The sequence below is a fragment of the Procambarus clarkii genome, chromosome 62, assembly GCF_040958095.1.
Source record: "Procambarus clarkii isolate CNS0578487 chromosome 62, FALCON_Pclarkii_2.0, whole genome shotgun sequence".
In the NCBI taxonomy this organism is placed as follows: Eukaryota; Metazoa; Arthropoda; class Malacostraca; order Decapoda; family Cambaridae; genus Procambarus; species Procambarus clarkii.
This window is the reverse complement of record NC_091211.1, coordinates 2540342-2558141: the sequence shown is the minus strand read 5'-3', so window position 1 is coordinate 2558141 and position 17800 is coordinate 2540342. Positions and strand designations below refer to the sequence as shown.

Below are 17800 nucleotides of genomic sequence, written 5' to 3'. Positions count from 1 at the left end.
ATGCTTTTGATCTCAATTAGTTTTATATCCTAGCTTTTTAATTTTTTCCCCTTATATATTGCCATCTTATCTGTCTGCTTTACATGGCTTAAGCAGAGTCATGTCTGCTTAACCACTGCACTGCGCAAAGCGCCTTTAGGCGCTCAGAGAGTTGTGCTTTTTGTTTTTTAATTTAGCTATATTTTAATGTTTTTTAATGTTTTCATTACTATTTGTGTTTTGAAATGGAAATAGTTGACTTTGGAAACATTTTGACATTAAATTTACCTGAACATTTGTAAAAATAACAAAAATATGTCCTTGACAATTGCACCAAGACGTTTTTGCCGAAAATAGGTGAGCAGTGCAAGGGTTAAGCCTTTGTTATTTTACTAATTTACCTGTTTTAATTATTATTTGTTTTCAAAGTTTAGTTTACCCCATTTTATTTGCTTTTTGCAGTACAATACTTTACTAATAATCTTGTAATAGTAATTGGTAATGTAGCACTTGGCCTTTCTCCTTCAGAATGTATGCACACATTATAGAAAGAAGAAGAGAATACCACACAAGATGGCAGCGTATGTCACGGGCCAAAAAGCGACGCCTAAAAGAACAGGTAAACCTCGAAGTCTTTCAGAGGTTGATAGATGGAAAGCGACTGAATACAGGCAACTCCTTCTCTACACCGGTAAGATTGTACTGAAGGGAATCTTACCCAAAGAATTGTATGACCATTTCCTGACTCTTGAGTGTAGCCATTTCTATTCTTGTATCACCTAAATTGATTCAGTTAAATTACAGCCAATATGCACATGATCTTTTGCTGTACTTTGTGTTAAAGGCTCATGAGCTGTATGGTAAGGATTTTTTAGTGTACAATGTACATTGCCTAACACACATATTCTCTGATGCCAAAGAGTTTGGTAGTTTGGACAGATGTTCAGCATTTCCATTTGAAAATTACCTGCAGCAGGTTAAGAATATGGTTCGATCAAGTAAAAACCCTCTTGTTCAAGGAGGATTTAAGGGATTTACTGGAGAACTTGGCAAAGGTATATTCACAATAGTCGTCTCTATTACTAATGACACTATTGCAGATGAAGGTATCTTTGTAAGATATTGCTATGCCACCTCCTTTTTTTATTAGGCCTGCAGTTGTGAATGGCTTTATTATCAGCCAAGTTGTAGCATACTACATAGCATATATATGTATATGGCATACATATATATATATATATATATATATATATATATATATAATATATTTATTTATTTATTCAAAATTCGTCAGTGTACTACATTTTTGTTGTTGCTTTTAGGTGATGCTTTTAACCAGTGTACGTGGGTCTGATTGTGCAACCACGGTTCGAAGAATAATGAAGATATGAACAAACGGCCTGTGGTCACTATACAGTCTGGAAGGGCAAAAGAAGAAATTGGCATTTCTACAAAAACAAGAACTATATAATGTTATTTTAAGTAAGTAACCAAAAAATTAAATAATTTTTTTAAAGTTTAAAATTCACTTAAAAATTTAAATTTTAAGTTAAAAATTTTTAAGCAAAAAACTTAATATTTTTCATATTTGGAACCATTCCATAATATTTTCCCAACCATAAATGATTATATTTCTACCACTTGCTCTTAAGATTGTTTCATTTAATAGAGGTTGGGCATAATTGTTCTCTGCTGCTAATAGAACTGACTGACTTAGCTATAGGAAAATGTAAACTTAATTGGTTTATCCATTACAGTATTTTGCAGTTTATTTCATGATCCTGTGCTTAATACTTGCATAAATAGTAGATTACAAAATGCATTTTTATATCATTAGTATTGAATAATAATAATGCAAATAATTGACTTATAAATGATGTACAATTAATTGGTAGGTGATATTATATTATTAATATTTTTTCATTCTTGCAAAGCCTTAACAAAGCCATTAACATGTTAATATAAACTTGATCACCTTCCACTTATTTTCTCATGTGCTACCTACATGTACAAAACCTTATTCCTAAATGCATATTTTGTTCTGAAACTTGTCCTTTATATGTTGTGTATCACCATCTCTGGAGAGTTTTATTTGATTGATGTATAAATTACTTTTAATTTTACAGAATATTATTGTTATACTGAATTTATTATTATATAAATAACTTAATTTTACAGAATCATCTATCAACGCACATCCACAAGTTGAGGAGGAGGATGTGACCTTCCAGATTTCTGAAGTACTGAAACATGCACCAAACAGGCCTGGTGGATCTAGGTACAAGGTAAAATAATTTATTTTTTTATTTTTTTTTTTTTTTTACTAATTGTCCGATATAAATATATATATATATATATATATATATATATATATATATATATATATATATATATATATATATATATATATATATATATATATATATATATATATATATATGTCGTACCTAGTAGCCAGAACTCACTTCTCAGCCTACTATTCAAGGCCCGATTTGCCTAATAAGCCAAGTTTTCCTGAATTAATATATTTACTCTAATTTTTTTCTTATGAAATGATAAAGCAACCCTTTTCTCTATGTATGAGGTCAATTTTTTTTTATTGGAGTTAAAATTAACGTAGATATATGACCGAACCTAACCAACCCTACCTAACCTAACCTAACCTATATTTATAGGTAAGGTTAGGTTAGGTAGCCAAAAAAAGCTAGGTTAGGTTAGGTTAGGTAGGTTAGGTAGACGAAAAAACATTAATTCATGAAAACTTGGCTTATTAGGCAAATCGGGCCTTGAATAGTAGGCTGAGAAGTGCGTTCTGGCTATTAGGTACGACATATATATATATATATATATATATATATATATATATATATATATATATATATATGTATATATATATATATATATATATATATATATATATATATATATATATATATATATATGTCGTACCTAGTAGCCATAACGCACATCTCAGCCTACTATGCAAGGCCCGATTTGCCTAATAAGCCAAGTTTTCATGAATTAATGTTTTTTCGACTACCTAACGTAACATTTTCAGCTACCTAACCTAACCTATAAAGATAGGTTAGGTAGGGTTGGTTAGGTTCGGTCATATATCTATATTAATTTTAACTCCAATAAAAAAAGAATTGACCTCCTACATAATGAAATGGATAGCTTTATCATTTCATAAGAAAAAAAATAGAGAAAATATATTAATTCATGAAAACTTGGCTTATTAGGCAAATCAAATCGGGTTGCATAGTAGGCTGAAAAGTGCGTTCTGGCTACTAGGTACGACATATATATATATATATATATATATATATATATATATATATATATATATATATATATATATATATATATATATATATATATATGTGTATATATATATATTATTGTGTGTGTGTAATTACCTAAGTGTAGTTACAGGATGAGACAGTCTTCCCAGCACTCTTTGTCATATAACGCTTTGAAACTACTGACAGTCTTGGCCTCCACCACCTTCTCACCTAACTTGTTCCAACCGTCTACCACTCTATTTGCGAAAGTGAATTTTCTTATATTTCTTTAGCATCTGCGTTAAGCTAGTTTCAATCTATGACCTCCTGTTCTTGAAGTTCCAGGTCTCAGGAAATCTTCCCTGTCGATTTTATCTATTCCTGTTACTATTTTGTATGTAGTGATCATATCACCTCTTTCTTCTGTCTTTTTGTTTTGGCATATTTAATGCCTCTAACCTCTCCTCGTAGCTCTTGCCCTTTGGTTCTGGGAGCCACTTAGTAGCATGTCTTTGCACCTTTTCCAGTTTGTTGATGTGCTTCTTAAGATATGGGCCAACTTCTGTTGTTGGGCACCACACAACAGCTGCATATTCTAGCTTTGGCGTAACAAAAGTCATGAACAATTTCTTTAGTATATCACCATCCATGTATTTAAACGCAATTCTAAAGTTAGAAAGCGTAGCATAGGCTCCTCGCACAATATTCTTTATGTGGTCCTCAGGTGATAGTTTTCTATCTAGAACCACCCCTAGATCTCTTTCTTTATCAGAATTCTTTAAAGATTTCTCACATAATGTATAGGTTGTGTGGGGTCTATGTTCTCCTGTTCCACATTCCATAACATGGCATTTATTAACATTAAATTCCATTTGCCAAGTGGTGCTCCATATACTTATTTTATCCAGGTTTTCTTGAAGGGCATGACAATCATCTAAATTTCTTATCCTTCCTATTATCTTAGCATCATCAGCAAACATGTTCATGTAATTCTGTATACCAACTGGTAGATCATTTATGTAGACAATAAACATCACTGGTGCAAGAACTGAACCCTGTGGTACTCCACTTGTGACATTTCTCCAGTCCGATACATTGCCTCTGATTACTGCCCTCATTTTTCTATCAGTCAGAAAATTTTGCATCCATTTTAGAAGCTTACCTGTCACCCCTCCAATATTTTCCAGTTTCCAGAACAACCTCTCTATGTGGAACTCTGTCGAATGCCTTTTTTAGGTCCAGATAGATGCAGTCAACCCAACCATCTCTTTCCTGTAATATATCTGTTGCTCGATCATAGAAACTGAGTAAGTTCGATACACAGGATCTTCCAAATCGAAAACCATACTGTCTGTCTGAAATTATATCATTTCTCTCCAGGTGTTCTACCCATTTAGTTTTAATTATTTTTTCCAATATTCCAATTCCAATTTTTTCCAATAATGTGTGTGTGTGTATGTATATTTGTGTTGTTGAATATGACCGAAAGTCATAGTCTTTCTGCCCCTTTCCTTACTGCTATTGTTGTTTCTCGCATCTTTGTATTGCTTGTATGTTTGGGCAATTTTTCCCTTTTTCCTAGTTCTGCATCTCTGCTTTAGTATAAATTTTGTTGTGCCATTATCATATATTTCACAAAACTTGACATACATCTCATTTACTTCATGTCCTAACAGCAAGTGTTTGTCAAATTCCTTAAGGAAATATCTGAGTTCCCCATAATGACCTCTCCACAAGTCAGGTTTTTCAACTGCTTCAAGCTCATTTTCTTCCAGATTATAATGCATTGCATACTTTATTCCCAAAAAGACATGGTCACTTTTACCCAAGTGACAATGTCACTTGGGTAAAAGGAGGGAGGTACTGAAAGGAGGAAAAGGGAGGTACCAAAGGAGGGAGGTACCGAATGATAAATATATCTTTCTCTTTCCTGGTAAATATAATATCCAGCATGGAGGGAACATCCCCTTCCCTCATCCTCGTAGCTTGTTTAACATGTAGAAACATGAATGTTTACAGGGTGAGGTTTATGAAATTATATAATATATATATATATATATATATATATATATATATATATATATATATATATATATATATATATATATATATATATATATATATATATATATATATATATATATATATATATATATAAATATATATATAAAGTTTGTGTGTGTAATTTATATAAATAAATAATTAAATATTAATTTTGTTAATATCTTTTCAGGGAAAACTTGCAAGTACAATTTGTATACAAGAGGGGCAACAAGAGCCAGAGGATGTCTACTAAGAAAATATATAAGTCTTTATCCTCACACTCTTGATATATGGTCTTCTCTGGTCTCTTATTTTCTCTCCTCACAAATGTCCCTTTTTTTTATTTCTTTTACGTTTCTCTTCTGTTTTTCTTGTCTTTTAATCTCTCCTTTCCTCCTCTCTTCCTTTACTTTTTATATTTGTGGTATTCATTTATGTCATTTTTATCTTGTATATTTTTCTTGTATCTTTTTCTTATCTTGTGTTTCTCTTCCCCTTCTCTTCAATGATTTCTCATTTCTCTCCTCTCTCTGTTGTTTCTGTTCTGTCTTCTCTCTCCTTGCCTTAATTTTGTTCTGTCTCCTCTTTTGTTGTGTGTGTGTCTTTCTGTCTCTGTCTGTCTCTCTCTTTCTCTCTCTCTCTCTCTCTCTCTCTCTCTTTCTTTCTCTTTCTTTCTCTCTTTCTCTCGCTCTCTCTCTGGCTCTCTTGCTCTCTCTCTCTCTCTCTCTCTCTCTCTCGCTCTCTCTCTCTCTCTCTCTCTGGCTCTCTCTCTCTGGCTCTCTTGCTCTCTCTCTCTCTGGCTCTCTTGCTCTCTCTCTGGCTCTCTCTCTCACTCTCTCTCTCTGGCTCTCTTGCTCTCTCTCTCTCTCTGGCTCTTCTCTCTCTCTGGCTCTCTCTCTCTCTGGCTCTGGCTCTCTCTCTCTCTCTGGCTCTCTCTCTCTGGCTCTGGCTCTCTCTCTCTCTGGCTCTCTCTCTCTTTCTGGCTCTCTCTTTCTCTCTCTCTCTCTCTCTCTGGCTCTGGCTCTCTCTCTCTCTGGCTCTCTCTCTCTCTGGCTCTCTCTCTCTCTCTGGCTCTCTCGCTCTCGCTCTCTTTGGCTCTCGCTCTCTCTGTCTCTCTCTCTCTCTCTCTTTCTCTCTTTCTCTGGCTCTCTCGCTCTCTCTGGCTCTCTCTCTCTCTGGCTCTCTCTCTCTGGCTCTCTCTGTGGCTCTCTCTCTCTGGCTCTCTCTCTCTGGCTCTCTCTCTCTGGCTCTGACTCTCTCTCTAGCTCTGACTCTCTCTCTAGCTCTGACTCTCTCTCTGGCTCTCTCTCTCTCTCTGGCTCTGGCTCTCTCTCTCTCTGGCTCTCTCTCTCTGGCTCTCTCTTTCTCTCTGGCTCTCTCTTTCTCTCTGGCTCCCTCTTTCTCTCTGGCTCTCTCTCTCTCTCTCTCTCTCTCTCTCTCTCTCTCTCTCTCTCTCTCTCTCTCTCTCTCTCTATCTCTGGCTCTGTCTCTCTCTCTGGCTCTGGCTCTCTCTCTGGCTCAGACTCACTCTCTCTCTGGCTCTGGCTCACGCTCTCTCTCTAGCTCTGGCTCACGCTCTCTTTCTGGCTCTCGCTCTCTCTCTCTGGCTCTCATATTTCATTTGATTTAAAAATGTCTGAGATTTTTACTTAATCTAAGTTATATTGCATGGTGCTAATATGAATATTATACATGACTGTTTTTTCTTTTCTTTCTCTCTCTCTTTCTCCCTTTCTTTCTTTCTCTTTCTTTCCTTCTCTCTCTCTTTTTCTTTCTCTTTCTACATGAATATTATACTTGACTGTGTTTACATTCACTTGTAGATTTTTATTTTTAGTTAATTAGTCCTAAACTTTTGATTAATAGATTTTTATTATTAGTCATAGAAAAACTATAGTGTTATATGTATACTCGGAAAATTTTACTTGTTTTAGTTTTAAGTAACAATAACTGCTTGTAACGTCAGACTGATCTCAGCATGACATGAATCACAGGCTGCTTGATCACAAAATCTATTGTGTTCACATATTGCATATATAGATTTTTAAATTTTTACTTTTATATTCTGTTATAGATATAGTCTATATATTTCGAGCTATTACATATATTTTGTTGTATTACTCATTCTTAATTAAATAAATATAATATTTTAATTCTTTTTTTGTACCCTATTTATTTGTAATTTACACATACATATATAGGATGTCCATTTCTTTCTCAGATATGTCTTCTTTCTTTCTCTCCCTTTCTATTTCAGATATGAATTAAAAAATTATTATACCCTAATTTACCCTAAACGTTTTAATGTAGGTAATTAAAAGATTATAAAAAAGTTTTTAGAAATGTTAATTATTTACATTCTAAGGTTGTATATAAAAGTTCTCAAAAAAACTTTTCTAAACGTAATTATAAACGTGCTGAAAACAATGAAATGTCGTTTTTAGGATGTTTTAAAAACATGAAAATGTTTGCTGGGAGCCTTTGAAAACAAACAGTGAAAAAAATATCGTATATGTGGAAACAGACAACAAATCAGTCCCAAATCTTTAAACAACTTTTTTACTTGTTTTGAATGTGGAACTGTATTTAAAAGCATAACCAGCCTGGATGAACATTTGTTGGAACAGTTTACCAAAGATATATCAGCTTTAGATTTGATAACTCCAGACATTCATTTTCAGACGTTTTTTGAAAACTAATAAGTGTATTGGAACATTGACCAAATCTTTAAACAACTTTTTTACTTGTTTCTGGTGGTAACTGGCACCTCAAGGAACATATAAAAGGAGTAGAAATATTAATGAGATTATTAATTCTGTCGGAGTGAGAGTAAACACAGATATATATCTCTCCTACCTGAACTTCTTTTCTATTACCACCACATTTTCTTGGCATATATCATGTCAGAAGAACAATACGTAAACTTGTTAAGGTTCATTTTGGATCTACACTAGCTGCTGGATATGACTTGTACAGGTATAGTTGGAATTTACTTTTTTTTTTAATTTATGACTTATTTATATTTAAATATATTTTAATTACCATATATATTTTAATTAACAGTCTACCTTTTGCTTCAGTGCTGCCTACGATGTTACTGTGCCAGCACAAGGAAAAGGTGTAATCAAGATAGATATTCAAGTAAAAGTACCAGAAGGTTGTTATGAAGAATAGCTCCAAGATCTGGTCTTACTTTTTTTTTTTTTAATCACATTGATGTTAGGGGTGGTGTCATTGATGGTGAAATGTTTCTGTGGTTCTCTTCAATTATTCTAAAGTAGATTTTATTGTGAAAAAGAGAGATCGAATTTCACAACTAATTTGTGAACGAATATTTATTCCTAATTTGTTAGAGGAAGTTTAGGACATTGAGCATACCAAATGCCCCTGTGCTGCAAACTTTTTTTTTGTTTTTTTGAATCAACAGAAATTAGTAGTAGTAGTAGTAATCAAACAACTAGCTAAATATACAGTGTGAATTAGTGATTCTCAACGATTACAGTGATAAGAGTGAGTAACTTATGTGTTGATGAAATGACTGAGGCAGTCTGCCTAAGGAGGCGGTTGTTATTTCCTAAAACATGCCTACTGAACTTCAATGAAAAGATGGTGTGGACTGTACGTTTAGCTATGGAGTATCCAGATTTTAAACCAGTGTTCAAGGAGGGTCAGGGTCTTCATCAGCCATATATCACAGTTGGAACAGAAGAGGCCGTTAAACATTTAACTACAGATGGCTTTCAGAATATTGTGATGGTTGTTCCAGAAGAAGGTATTTTCACAAAGGTCATACTTTTCAAATGTCCAACTTACTTGGATCCCGATCATCTCCTTTACAATGACAGTGTTGTTTGGGTAAAGAGAAACATTGTTCATTATAAAAAACAAAGTCAGGTTATAGCTTTAATAAAAGGTGAGGCTCCTAAAAAACTTTTTGTACAAGGACTAGGCTATAGAAAAGTTTCAAAATACCAAGAGAAGCCAAAATTATGCCTGAAGTGTTATTATTGGGGGCATTTGGTTTGGAAATGTCAGTACGACCCCAGGTGTAAGTACTGTGGTAATAAACATGACTCTAAAGAGTGTACAAAGAAACAAAAATTTCCATTTTGTTGTAATTGTAGAGGTAAGCATACTCCTTGGTCTCATCTATGCCCCATGAATCCTACAAATGCTGTTGCAGGGGGGTGGTATTCTGCCAGCTAAGGGGAAACAAACTAGCTAGGCCCACACAACTGAAAGTCCCAAAGTCCTGTAGTATACAAATGTAACCTAATTACTACTATTATATTGAATTTTTTGTAGTAACTTTACTAAACTAATCTATGCCTTTGAGATATATATGTATGTATGTAAGCATCTTTCCCATTCAAAACAATATATAATTAACAAATTACAATGTTCGATAATTAAACAAGGATAATTGGATTAATAAAAGAAAACAAATTAAAATAAATATTTTTTTATATATATTTTATTTATAGAGGGATATAAAAGAGGATGTTCTCCTGTTCAATTCACTTGACACAGATGTCAGTAGCATATTATATACCTTGGGCAAAAGTTTATGTTGTGACCACCGGGCACACTGATTACCTTTGTCGACATGAACAATTTGAGAAAGAATGAGTCAAATAAAAGAAGGTGGTTATCACTCAGACGAGATATGAAGCCAATCTTCATAGACAGGATGAATGACTGGTTCAGGGAATACCAAATCCCAGAAGATATTGATACATTTGTTGATGACCTTAATCACCAAATTGAAAGTTGTCTTAGAATAGTTGTCTACGCCTCGGCGAAGACCCCCTCGGAAGAAAATGTCTCGAGGCAAAGATCCACAGAGTAAAGCTGAAGAATTAATTCACATGTGGAGTAAGGCAGCATCCTCCTCCTCCCTCTCAACGGAAATCGTCATGGAACAGCTCCTGCTACAGAATGACAGAAGAACTAGAATAGCGAGAGCACAGTCTAGTGAGGACGAATATGGAGAACCTATCACAGCCCAGGAAGTAAGGGCGGCTGTTAAGAGAGGTAAAATTACAGCACCTGGTGAGGATGGCATTACCTACGACATACTTAATGCACTGTGTGAAGTGTCTGGGAATCCACTACTCCTATTGTTTAACAAATCATTCCTAAATGGAGTTCTGCCCACACAATGGAAACACGCCAAAATTGTTCCCATACCAAAACCCAATGACCCTGGCAATTACAGACCTATCAGTCTCGTGTCATGTACTTGCAAGATGCTGGAAAAGATCATCCTAAAACGACTGTTACACAAAATAGGTAGGTTTGGGGGAAGGAGTCAATGGATATGTCAAAGGACGGAGCACAGCCAATTGTATAATTAATTACCTGGTTAATGACACGGCTAGGTACTCTGTATTTGTTGACATAAAAGGAGCCTTCGACAAAGCCCAGGGAATTGCGATCCTGGACGAGCTTGCATGTATGGGTGTCAAGGGAAGACTCATGAAATGGATTGAAGACTACCTCACAGGGAGGAAAGCTAAGGTCTACTTCAATGGAGCAATCTCAAGAACAATGAATATGGAACTCGGGACCCCCCAAGGAGGAGTCTTAAGCCCTACACTATTCAATGTACTTATGAATGCAATTGCCAATATTGATTTTCCTGAAGGAACACAACTAGTGGGATATGCAGATGATGTCCTAATACAAGCTCCCACCTTTGATAAAATAAAACAGGCCATTGAACTCCTTGGAAGGAAATGTATTGAGCTCGGTTTCACTCTCTCCACAAACAAGACAAAAGCATACTCCCATTGCAAGCGGAGGGAAAATGAAGAATTGCAAATTAATGGTGTAACACTTGAATGGGTTGACCACTATCGGTACCTTGGCGTCACCGTCGGCTCAAACAAGGGAAAGAAAGAGGAGCTCAATCAAATCATAGGAACATGCAAAAGTCGACTCAGGGAACTGAAACTGAAAGCTATGACTTGGAATGATGGCCATGGAGCCTCTATTGCTGTACTTAAAATGATGTACACAAACTATGTACGCTCCGTCATTGACAATGCAGCACCTGTTTTATGTACTTATTCACAAAGTGATATGAATAGGCTAGAAAGCATACAGGATGAAGCTATTTCAATCATTGAAGCCATTGCAATTAGGATTGCCAGAGATCCACATTATAATGACATGGCTAAAAAAAAATTGAGCTCTGTGCTACTTTCAGGGGGAAACAAGAGAAGCAAAAAATGGCATCACAGAGCAGTCGGCTACCTTGAAGATCTTCACCTACTTCAACAAGCTCGTGAGCTCATTCCTGTAGAAAGATTACCTCCCTGGGTGGATCTCCTGAATGACTCATGCAGGATTATCATCAATGATATGGTATAGAAAAAAACCAACATGGTACCCCAAGAAATAAGCCACAAGTATCTTAAGGAAATTTATAATGAAGCTGGAGATGAACTAGATCAAATCTTCACTGATGGGTCATCTAATCCTATTAATGGCCGGGCGGGTGCAGCATACATGGTAATTAAGAAGGATGATGTATTTTTTCCACCAAAAAATGAGGAAAAAGCGCGCATTGAGAACTATACCTCTTCAACACAAGCAGAGTTAACTGCCATTGCTATGGCGTTAAGGTATATTATTGAACAGAATACTACGGGTGCAGTGATTTGCACCGATTCGAAAGCAGCACTGCAAAGCCTAAATAAAGATCGGGACGAGAATCTTTCAATAGTCGCTGAAATTAAGAGAGTTGTGAAGGTACTAACCAACCAGGGAAGAGTTGTCAAGTTCCTGTGGATTCCCTCCCATGTTGGAATCTATGGAAATGAACGCGAAGATGTGTTGGCAGCTGAAGGCGCTGAGGGAGACCATATTGAATACTTCATACCCAAGACTCTTCTAGAAATTAGAAGTATTATTAGGGAACATCATCGTCATCTCAATCATTATGAACCAAAAAAAAAAAAAAGAGAATGTGGTGGTTGCGGGAGAGAATTAATAATAGAGAAAAAACATCTTGGATACAAATGTCCACACGTACAGCAGCTTTTTGTTAACAACATATAATAAGGATGATTTATAATGTATCTTATCTACCATTTGACAGAGGCTGTTTACCTTGGAGACTGGTTGGAAATATATGAATTGAATTTCAAATCTTATTGTTCCTTCTATTACATTTTTATATATGACTAATAAATACTTCTATAATTATTGACACAATATTATTATTATCCCTTTCACCAGATGGAATTATTATGTTCATTAAGAGTTAAGGATTACAGGTTACCAAATTATACATTCACTCTTCCAATTAGAATGAGTAATAATGGTTTTTTTAAATGGTTTATAATCATTTCAAAATAAAATAAATGATCCATATTCTTTTTTGACTCACAGTTTTGTTATAAGACAGAGCAGCTGCACACTTGCTTTACAGTTGCTCAATTGCTCTCTCTCCACGTGACCAGGTTAGCGTTCTCTCTCTCTTTCTCTCTTCACACAATTAGGTCAATGTTTTTAATAATATTCCTTTACATAACGGATTTTAATTTAGTTAAAATCTAGCCAAGGAAACCTGGTCCCAAATTCAAGAGTAATTAGAAGTAACATTTTCGTTCCCCAGGATAGTGCGCTGAGAGCATGGATGGAGATCATGAGACGTTCCTCTTCACCAGTGAGAGCGTAGGCAAAGGCCACCCCGACAAAATTTGCGATCAGATCAGCGACGCAGTGCTTGATGCCCATCTTAGCAAGGACCCTGACGCCAAAGTTGCTTGTGAAACGTGTACCAAAACTGGTATGATCCTGATCTGTGGGGAGATTACGTCCAAGGCCCAAGTTAATTATCAACAAATTGTGCGTGATATTGTTAAGAAAATTGGTTTTGATGATTCACGAAAGGGCTTTGACTACAAGACCTGCAATATTCTTCTGGCCCTGGAGCCAAAGTGTGCGGAGATTGCTAATGGTGTACACATCGGGCGCAGTGATGACAACATTGGTCCAGGGGACCAGGGACTGATGTTTGGTTATGCCACTGATGAGACCGATGAGTGCATGCCCTTAACTATTATGCTGGCACACCGTCTCAATCAGAAGATTGCCGAGCTGCGAAGAGATGGGACGTTCTGGTGGGCGCGACCTGACTGTAAGACTCAAGTCACATGCCAGTATGCCTTCGATCAAGGAGCTGTTATTCCCAAAAGAGTGAACACTGTTGTCGCTTCTGTACAGCACTCGGAACAAATTACTGTCGAAGCTTTGCGTGACGAGGTTATAGAGAAGGTCATCAAGGTCATTATTCCTGAAAAATATATAGATACTCAAACGAAATACCACATCAACCCTTGCGGAGAATTCATCATGGGTGGACCTCAAGGTAACGCTGGGCTAACTGGTAGGAAAATCATCGTTGACACTTACGGTGGGTGGGGCGCTCACGGCGGGGGAGCGTTCTCTGGCAAAGATTACACAAAGATTGACCGCTCAGCGGCCTATGCCGCACGATGGGTTGCCAAGTCACTGGTGAAAAACAAATTATGTAGACGCTGTTTGGTTCAGGTATCTTACGCCATTAGTGTTGTGCACCCCATAAGCATCAGCAGCTTCCACTATGGCACCTCACAGTACACATCAAAACAGCTTCTGAAGATTGTTAACCACAACTTTGATCTACGACTAGGACATATTGTCAAGGAGCTGGGCTTAAAGAGACCAATTTACAGTGATACCTCGTGTTATGGACATTTTGGACGGCAACAGTTCTCTTGGGAGCAGCCCAAGAAGTTGACCATCCCTGAATTTTAGAGTCAAATAATTCTTAAGGATGGCATTCATTTTTACGTTTTTCATCAAGTCCCTGTTAATATGGGAGAACACTATGTCTATGCTTGATTCACAACTCTCCTAAACACGAGAGTGAAGTTATACAACTTTAGAACACTTTCCCACCAGGAGACTTGAACCCTAGCCAGCACAGAAGCCTGGTGGGAACCTTTAATTTTATATTCAATTGATAATTTTATATACTTTTTTGACGTTTTATATACCAGAGTATATAAAATCTCCGGGCCTTTTATATATCAGAGTAAATAAAATTAAAATGACCCTATAAATAGATAGAATTTGGTTTTTTATCTTATAAGGTGACCAGCGTCTGGGTCAAGATAAATACGTTTTCTTCCTTTAAACTGAATCCAGTTTTTATCTTTCCGGTGGGGGGTTCTATGTGATCCTCCTCCTCCTCCTCCTTCTACTGTTTGTGATTCTCCTCCTCCTCCTTCTCCTCCAACTGTTTGTGGTTCTCCTCCTTCTCCTCCAACTGTTTGTGATTCTTCTCCTCCTCCTCCTTCTACTGTTTGTCCTCCTCCTTCTCCTCCAACTGTTTGTGGTCCTCCTCCTCCTTTTACTGTTTGTCCTCCTCCTCCAACTGTTTGTGATTTTCCTCCTTCTCCTCCAACTGTTTGTGATTCTCCTCCTCCTCCTCCTCCTTCTACTGTTTGTGATTCTCCTCCTCCCCCTCCTCTTCCTCCTCCTTCTCCTCCAACTGTTTGTGGTTCTCCTCCTCCTCCTCCTCCAACTGTTTGTGGTTCTCCTCCTCCTCCTTCTCCTCCAACTGTTTGTGGTTCTCCTCCTCCTCCTTCTCCTCCAACTGTTTGTGGTTCTCCTCCTCCTTCTCCTCCAACTGTTTGTGGTTCTCCTCCTCCTCCTCCTCCTCCTTCTGTTTGTGGTTCCCCTCCTCCTCCTCCAACTGTTTGTGGTTCTCCTCCTCCTTCTCCTCCAACTGTTTGTGGTTCTCCTCCTCCTCCTCCTCCTTCTACTGTTTGTCCTCCTCCTTCTACTGCTTGTGATTCTCCTCCTTCTCTTCCAACTGTTTGTGGTTCTCCTCCTCCTCCTCCTCCTCCTCCTCCTCCTTCTCCTCCTCCTTCTACTGTTTGTGAAGTTTTTACCTTTCCTACTCCTTCTCCTGCATTTTGTAATTCTCCTCCTCCATGTGATTCTTTTGTTTGTTCTTCTTTCTCGACTTCCACATAAATGTTAAATTTAATGCTAGCAAATGTGTCTGAGGAATTAATATTCTTAGCTAACATTTTAATGTTAGCAAAGAATATTAAGCTAATGAATTTATATCATGGGTATTATTGAATTCAGAATCTCAGTTAATATTGTGAAGTGCCTCTGTAAGATTGTCTAAAGCTGATTCACTGTGTAGCCTAAATGAAAGTTTCTTGCTTTTTGGTGGTGTTATGTCCATGTTCGCTATGAGAAAGGTAGGATAGTGGTCAGTTGTTCTGTCGTAGATTATACCAGATACAAGGGGAGCTGTTATGTTTGTCCATATGTGGTCCAAGGTAGTGGCTGATGTTTGAGTGACTCGGGTAGGTTTGGTGATAGTGGGGATTAGCATACAGGAGTTCATGCTGTTAAGGAAATAGTCAACTTGAGAGCAGTTTTGTTGACCCAGGTCAATATTAAAGTCTCCTCCCAGAATGATGTGGTTTTTGTTGAGATTGTTGTTTATAATAAGATTTCTTAGGTTGTCTGAGAAAGAAGCTATGTTAGTATTAGGAAATCTATAGATGGCTCCAATAGTCAAAGAGGATTTAAGGGATTTAATTGTAAACTGAGCAAAAGTATATTCACAGTAGTCATCTCTGTCACTAATAACACTGTTGCAGATAAATGTATCTCGGTAATATATAGCTGTGCCACCACCTTTTTTATTAGGCCTACAGTTATGAATGGCTTTATAACAAGCTAAGTTGTAGAGTTGGGTATAGTCTTTATTTAGCCAAGTTTCTGTTAAAATAATGAACGATAGGTTAGTACCTAGTGCTGTGAGTAGTGCATTTAAATCGTCAAAATGTTTACCAAGTGATCTAACATTTTGGTTATAAACTGATAGATAGGTGCTATTTTGGAGTTTGTTTTTAGCCTGGTGTGCTGTGAAATACTTACAATAATGATGATCAATGTGCTGGTTGGTATAGATATGAGACAGAAGATTTTGATCAGGATCAATATCAGTGTGCATAGAGATGCAGAGGGATCACGATACAAGATACACGATAAAGCAAAACACAAGAATAAGAGCAGATACAATAAAATAGTAACAATTTAGAAGTAAAATAAAGATCCAATAGATAGCCAGGGAGGACACAGAAGTTACATAAAATAAAACACAAAAAATCAGTAGAGACTGACAATATAAATGTAAAATAAAAAAATAATAAGAAAAATAATAATCATAAAAAAAATGATCTTGAAGATAATTAGCTTAGTAATGGTTAATTAACAGGGTAATAAAAAGCCCTAGGTTTAGTGACAAGGGGATTAACTAAGAACAAATAATTAAGAGTATAAAACAGGCAAAGATGACAAACAAAAAATAAAGTAAAAATTAAAATAAAAATAAAAATAAACACCTTTGGAAAGGAAAGGCAGAGCTTAAGTACACTTTGGTTGTATGTGAGACTACAAATTATGTTCTGGTTATTCAGCTGATATCCCACAGTCATCCAGGAAAGAAGTGAGGTGTGCTTCAGTGGTTATGACATAAGTGTTTCCAGAGTCAGTCTTCCTAGCTATTATTTTACCATCGCGCACAAAACAATGTTTAATAGCAGTGGATCTATTGCGAATTCCACTTAGTTTAAATAAGAGATTTTGTCTGAATCTGGTAAGACATTCGTTCACATAAACCTTGGATTTCCTAGCGACTGCAGCAGTGATAAGGTCTGACTTGCGGGAGCAGCTATCTAACTTCACGCGTATCCTTCTGTTGTTTGCACCAGATGATTTGGTACCCACTCTATAAGCTGACTTAATGTCTCTTGCTTCGATTGAATAATTCAACTTAGTACGCAATTCCTGGATCGCGATGGCAGTACAGTCTTCTCTGTCAGTTTCATGGGGAAAATCCTGTGATGAGATGATGACAGAATCAAGGAGCTTAAGTTGGTCTGATTCGTCTTGGGTTGTAGTTTGTTGCTGTTGTAGGGAGTTAAAGTGGTTCTCTAACTTTTGTAACATCTCTTCTTGCTTCTTAGAGGTTTCTGCTGGTTTAAAGTTAGTAACCGAGATCCGAAGATCCGAAGATCCGAACATTGGGTTAGTACCCAATGATTCTTGAGGTACTTTAGAAGCTTCTGTTGGACCGAGGGAGGATTGTTGAGATAGTTCAATGGACGTTAATGATTCTTGAGGTACTTTAGAAGCTTCTGTTGGACTGAGGGAAGATTGTTGAGATAGCTCAATGGACTCTGGTGTTGTGTCATGGCTGATGGAATTGTAATTGTTTTCCTTTTTATATAATTTTTTAGTATTTTTAGATTTTTTCCGTGAATAAATGACTACTATAACTGTTAGGAGAATAATTAATATTATTAACATAATAATTGTTGACAGTAGATTATTCATTCTTAATTTTCTCTTTTTTTAATTATATGATTTTTAATTCAGATATTTTTAAAAAATAAAGTAATTATGCAACC

At 36.4% G+C, this 17800-nt stretch overlaps 1 protein-coding gene across 1 annotated transcript; it reads left to right on the top strand.

Annotated features, from left to right (window-relative positions):
- Positions 1-12947: 12947 nt before the first annotated feature.
- On the top strand, positions 12948-17439 carry LOC138354230 (S-adenosylmethionine synthase-like). The gene is made up of 2 exons (XM_069308117.1): positions 12948-13686; positions 17357-17439. Exons 1-2 carry the CDS (start codon positions 12948-12950, stop codon positions 17437-17439), a joined length of 822 nt encoding a protein of 273 aa, XP_069164218.1.
- The last annotated feature ends 361 nt before the right edge of the window (positions 17440-17800 follow it).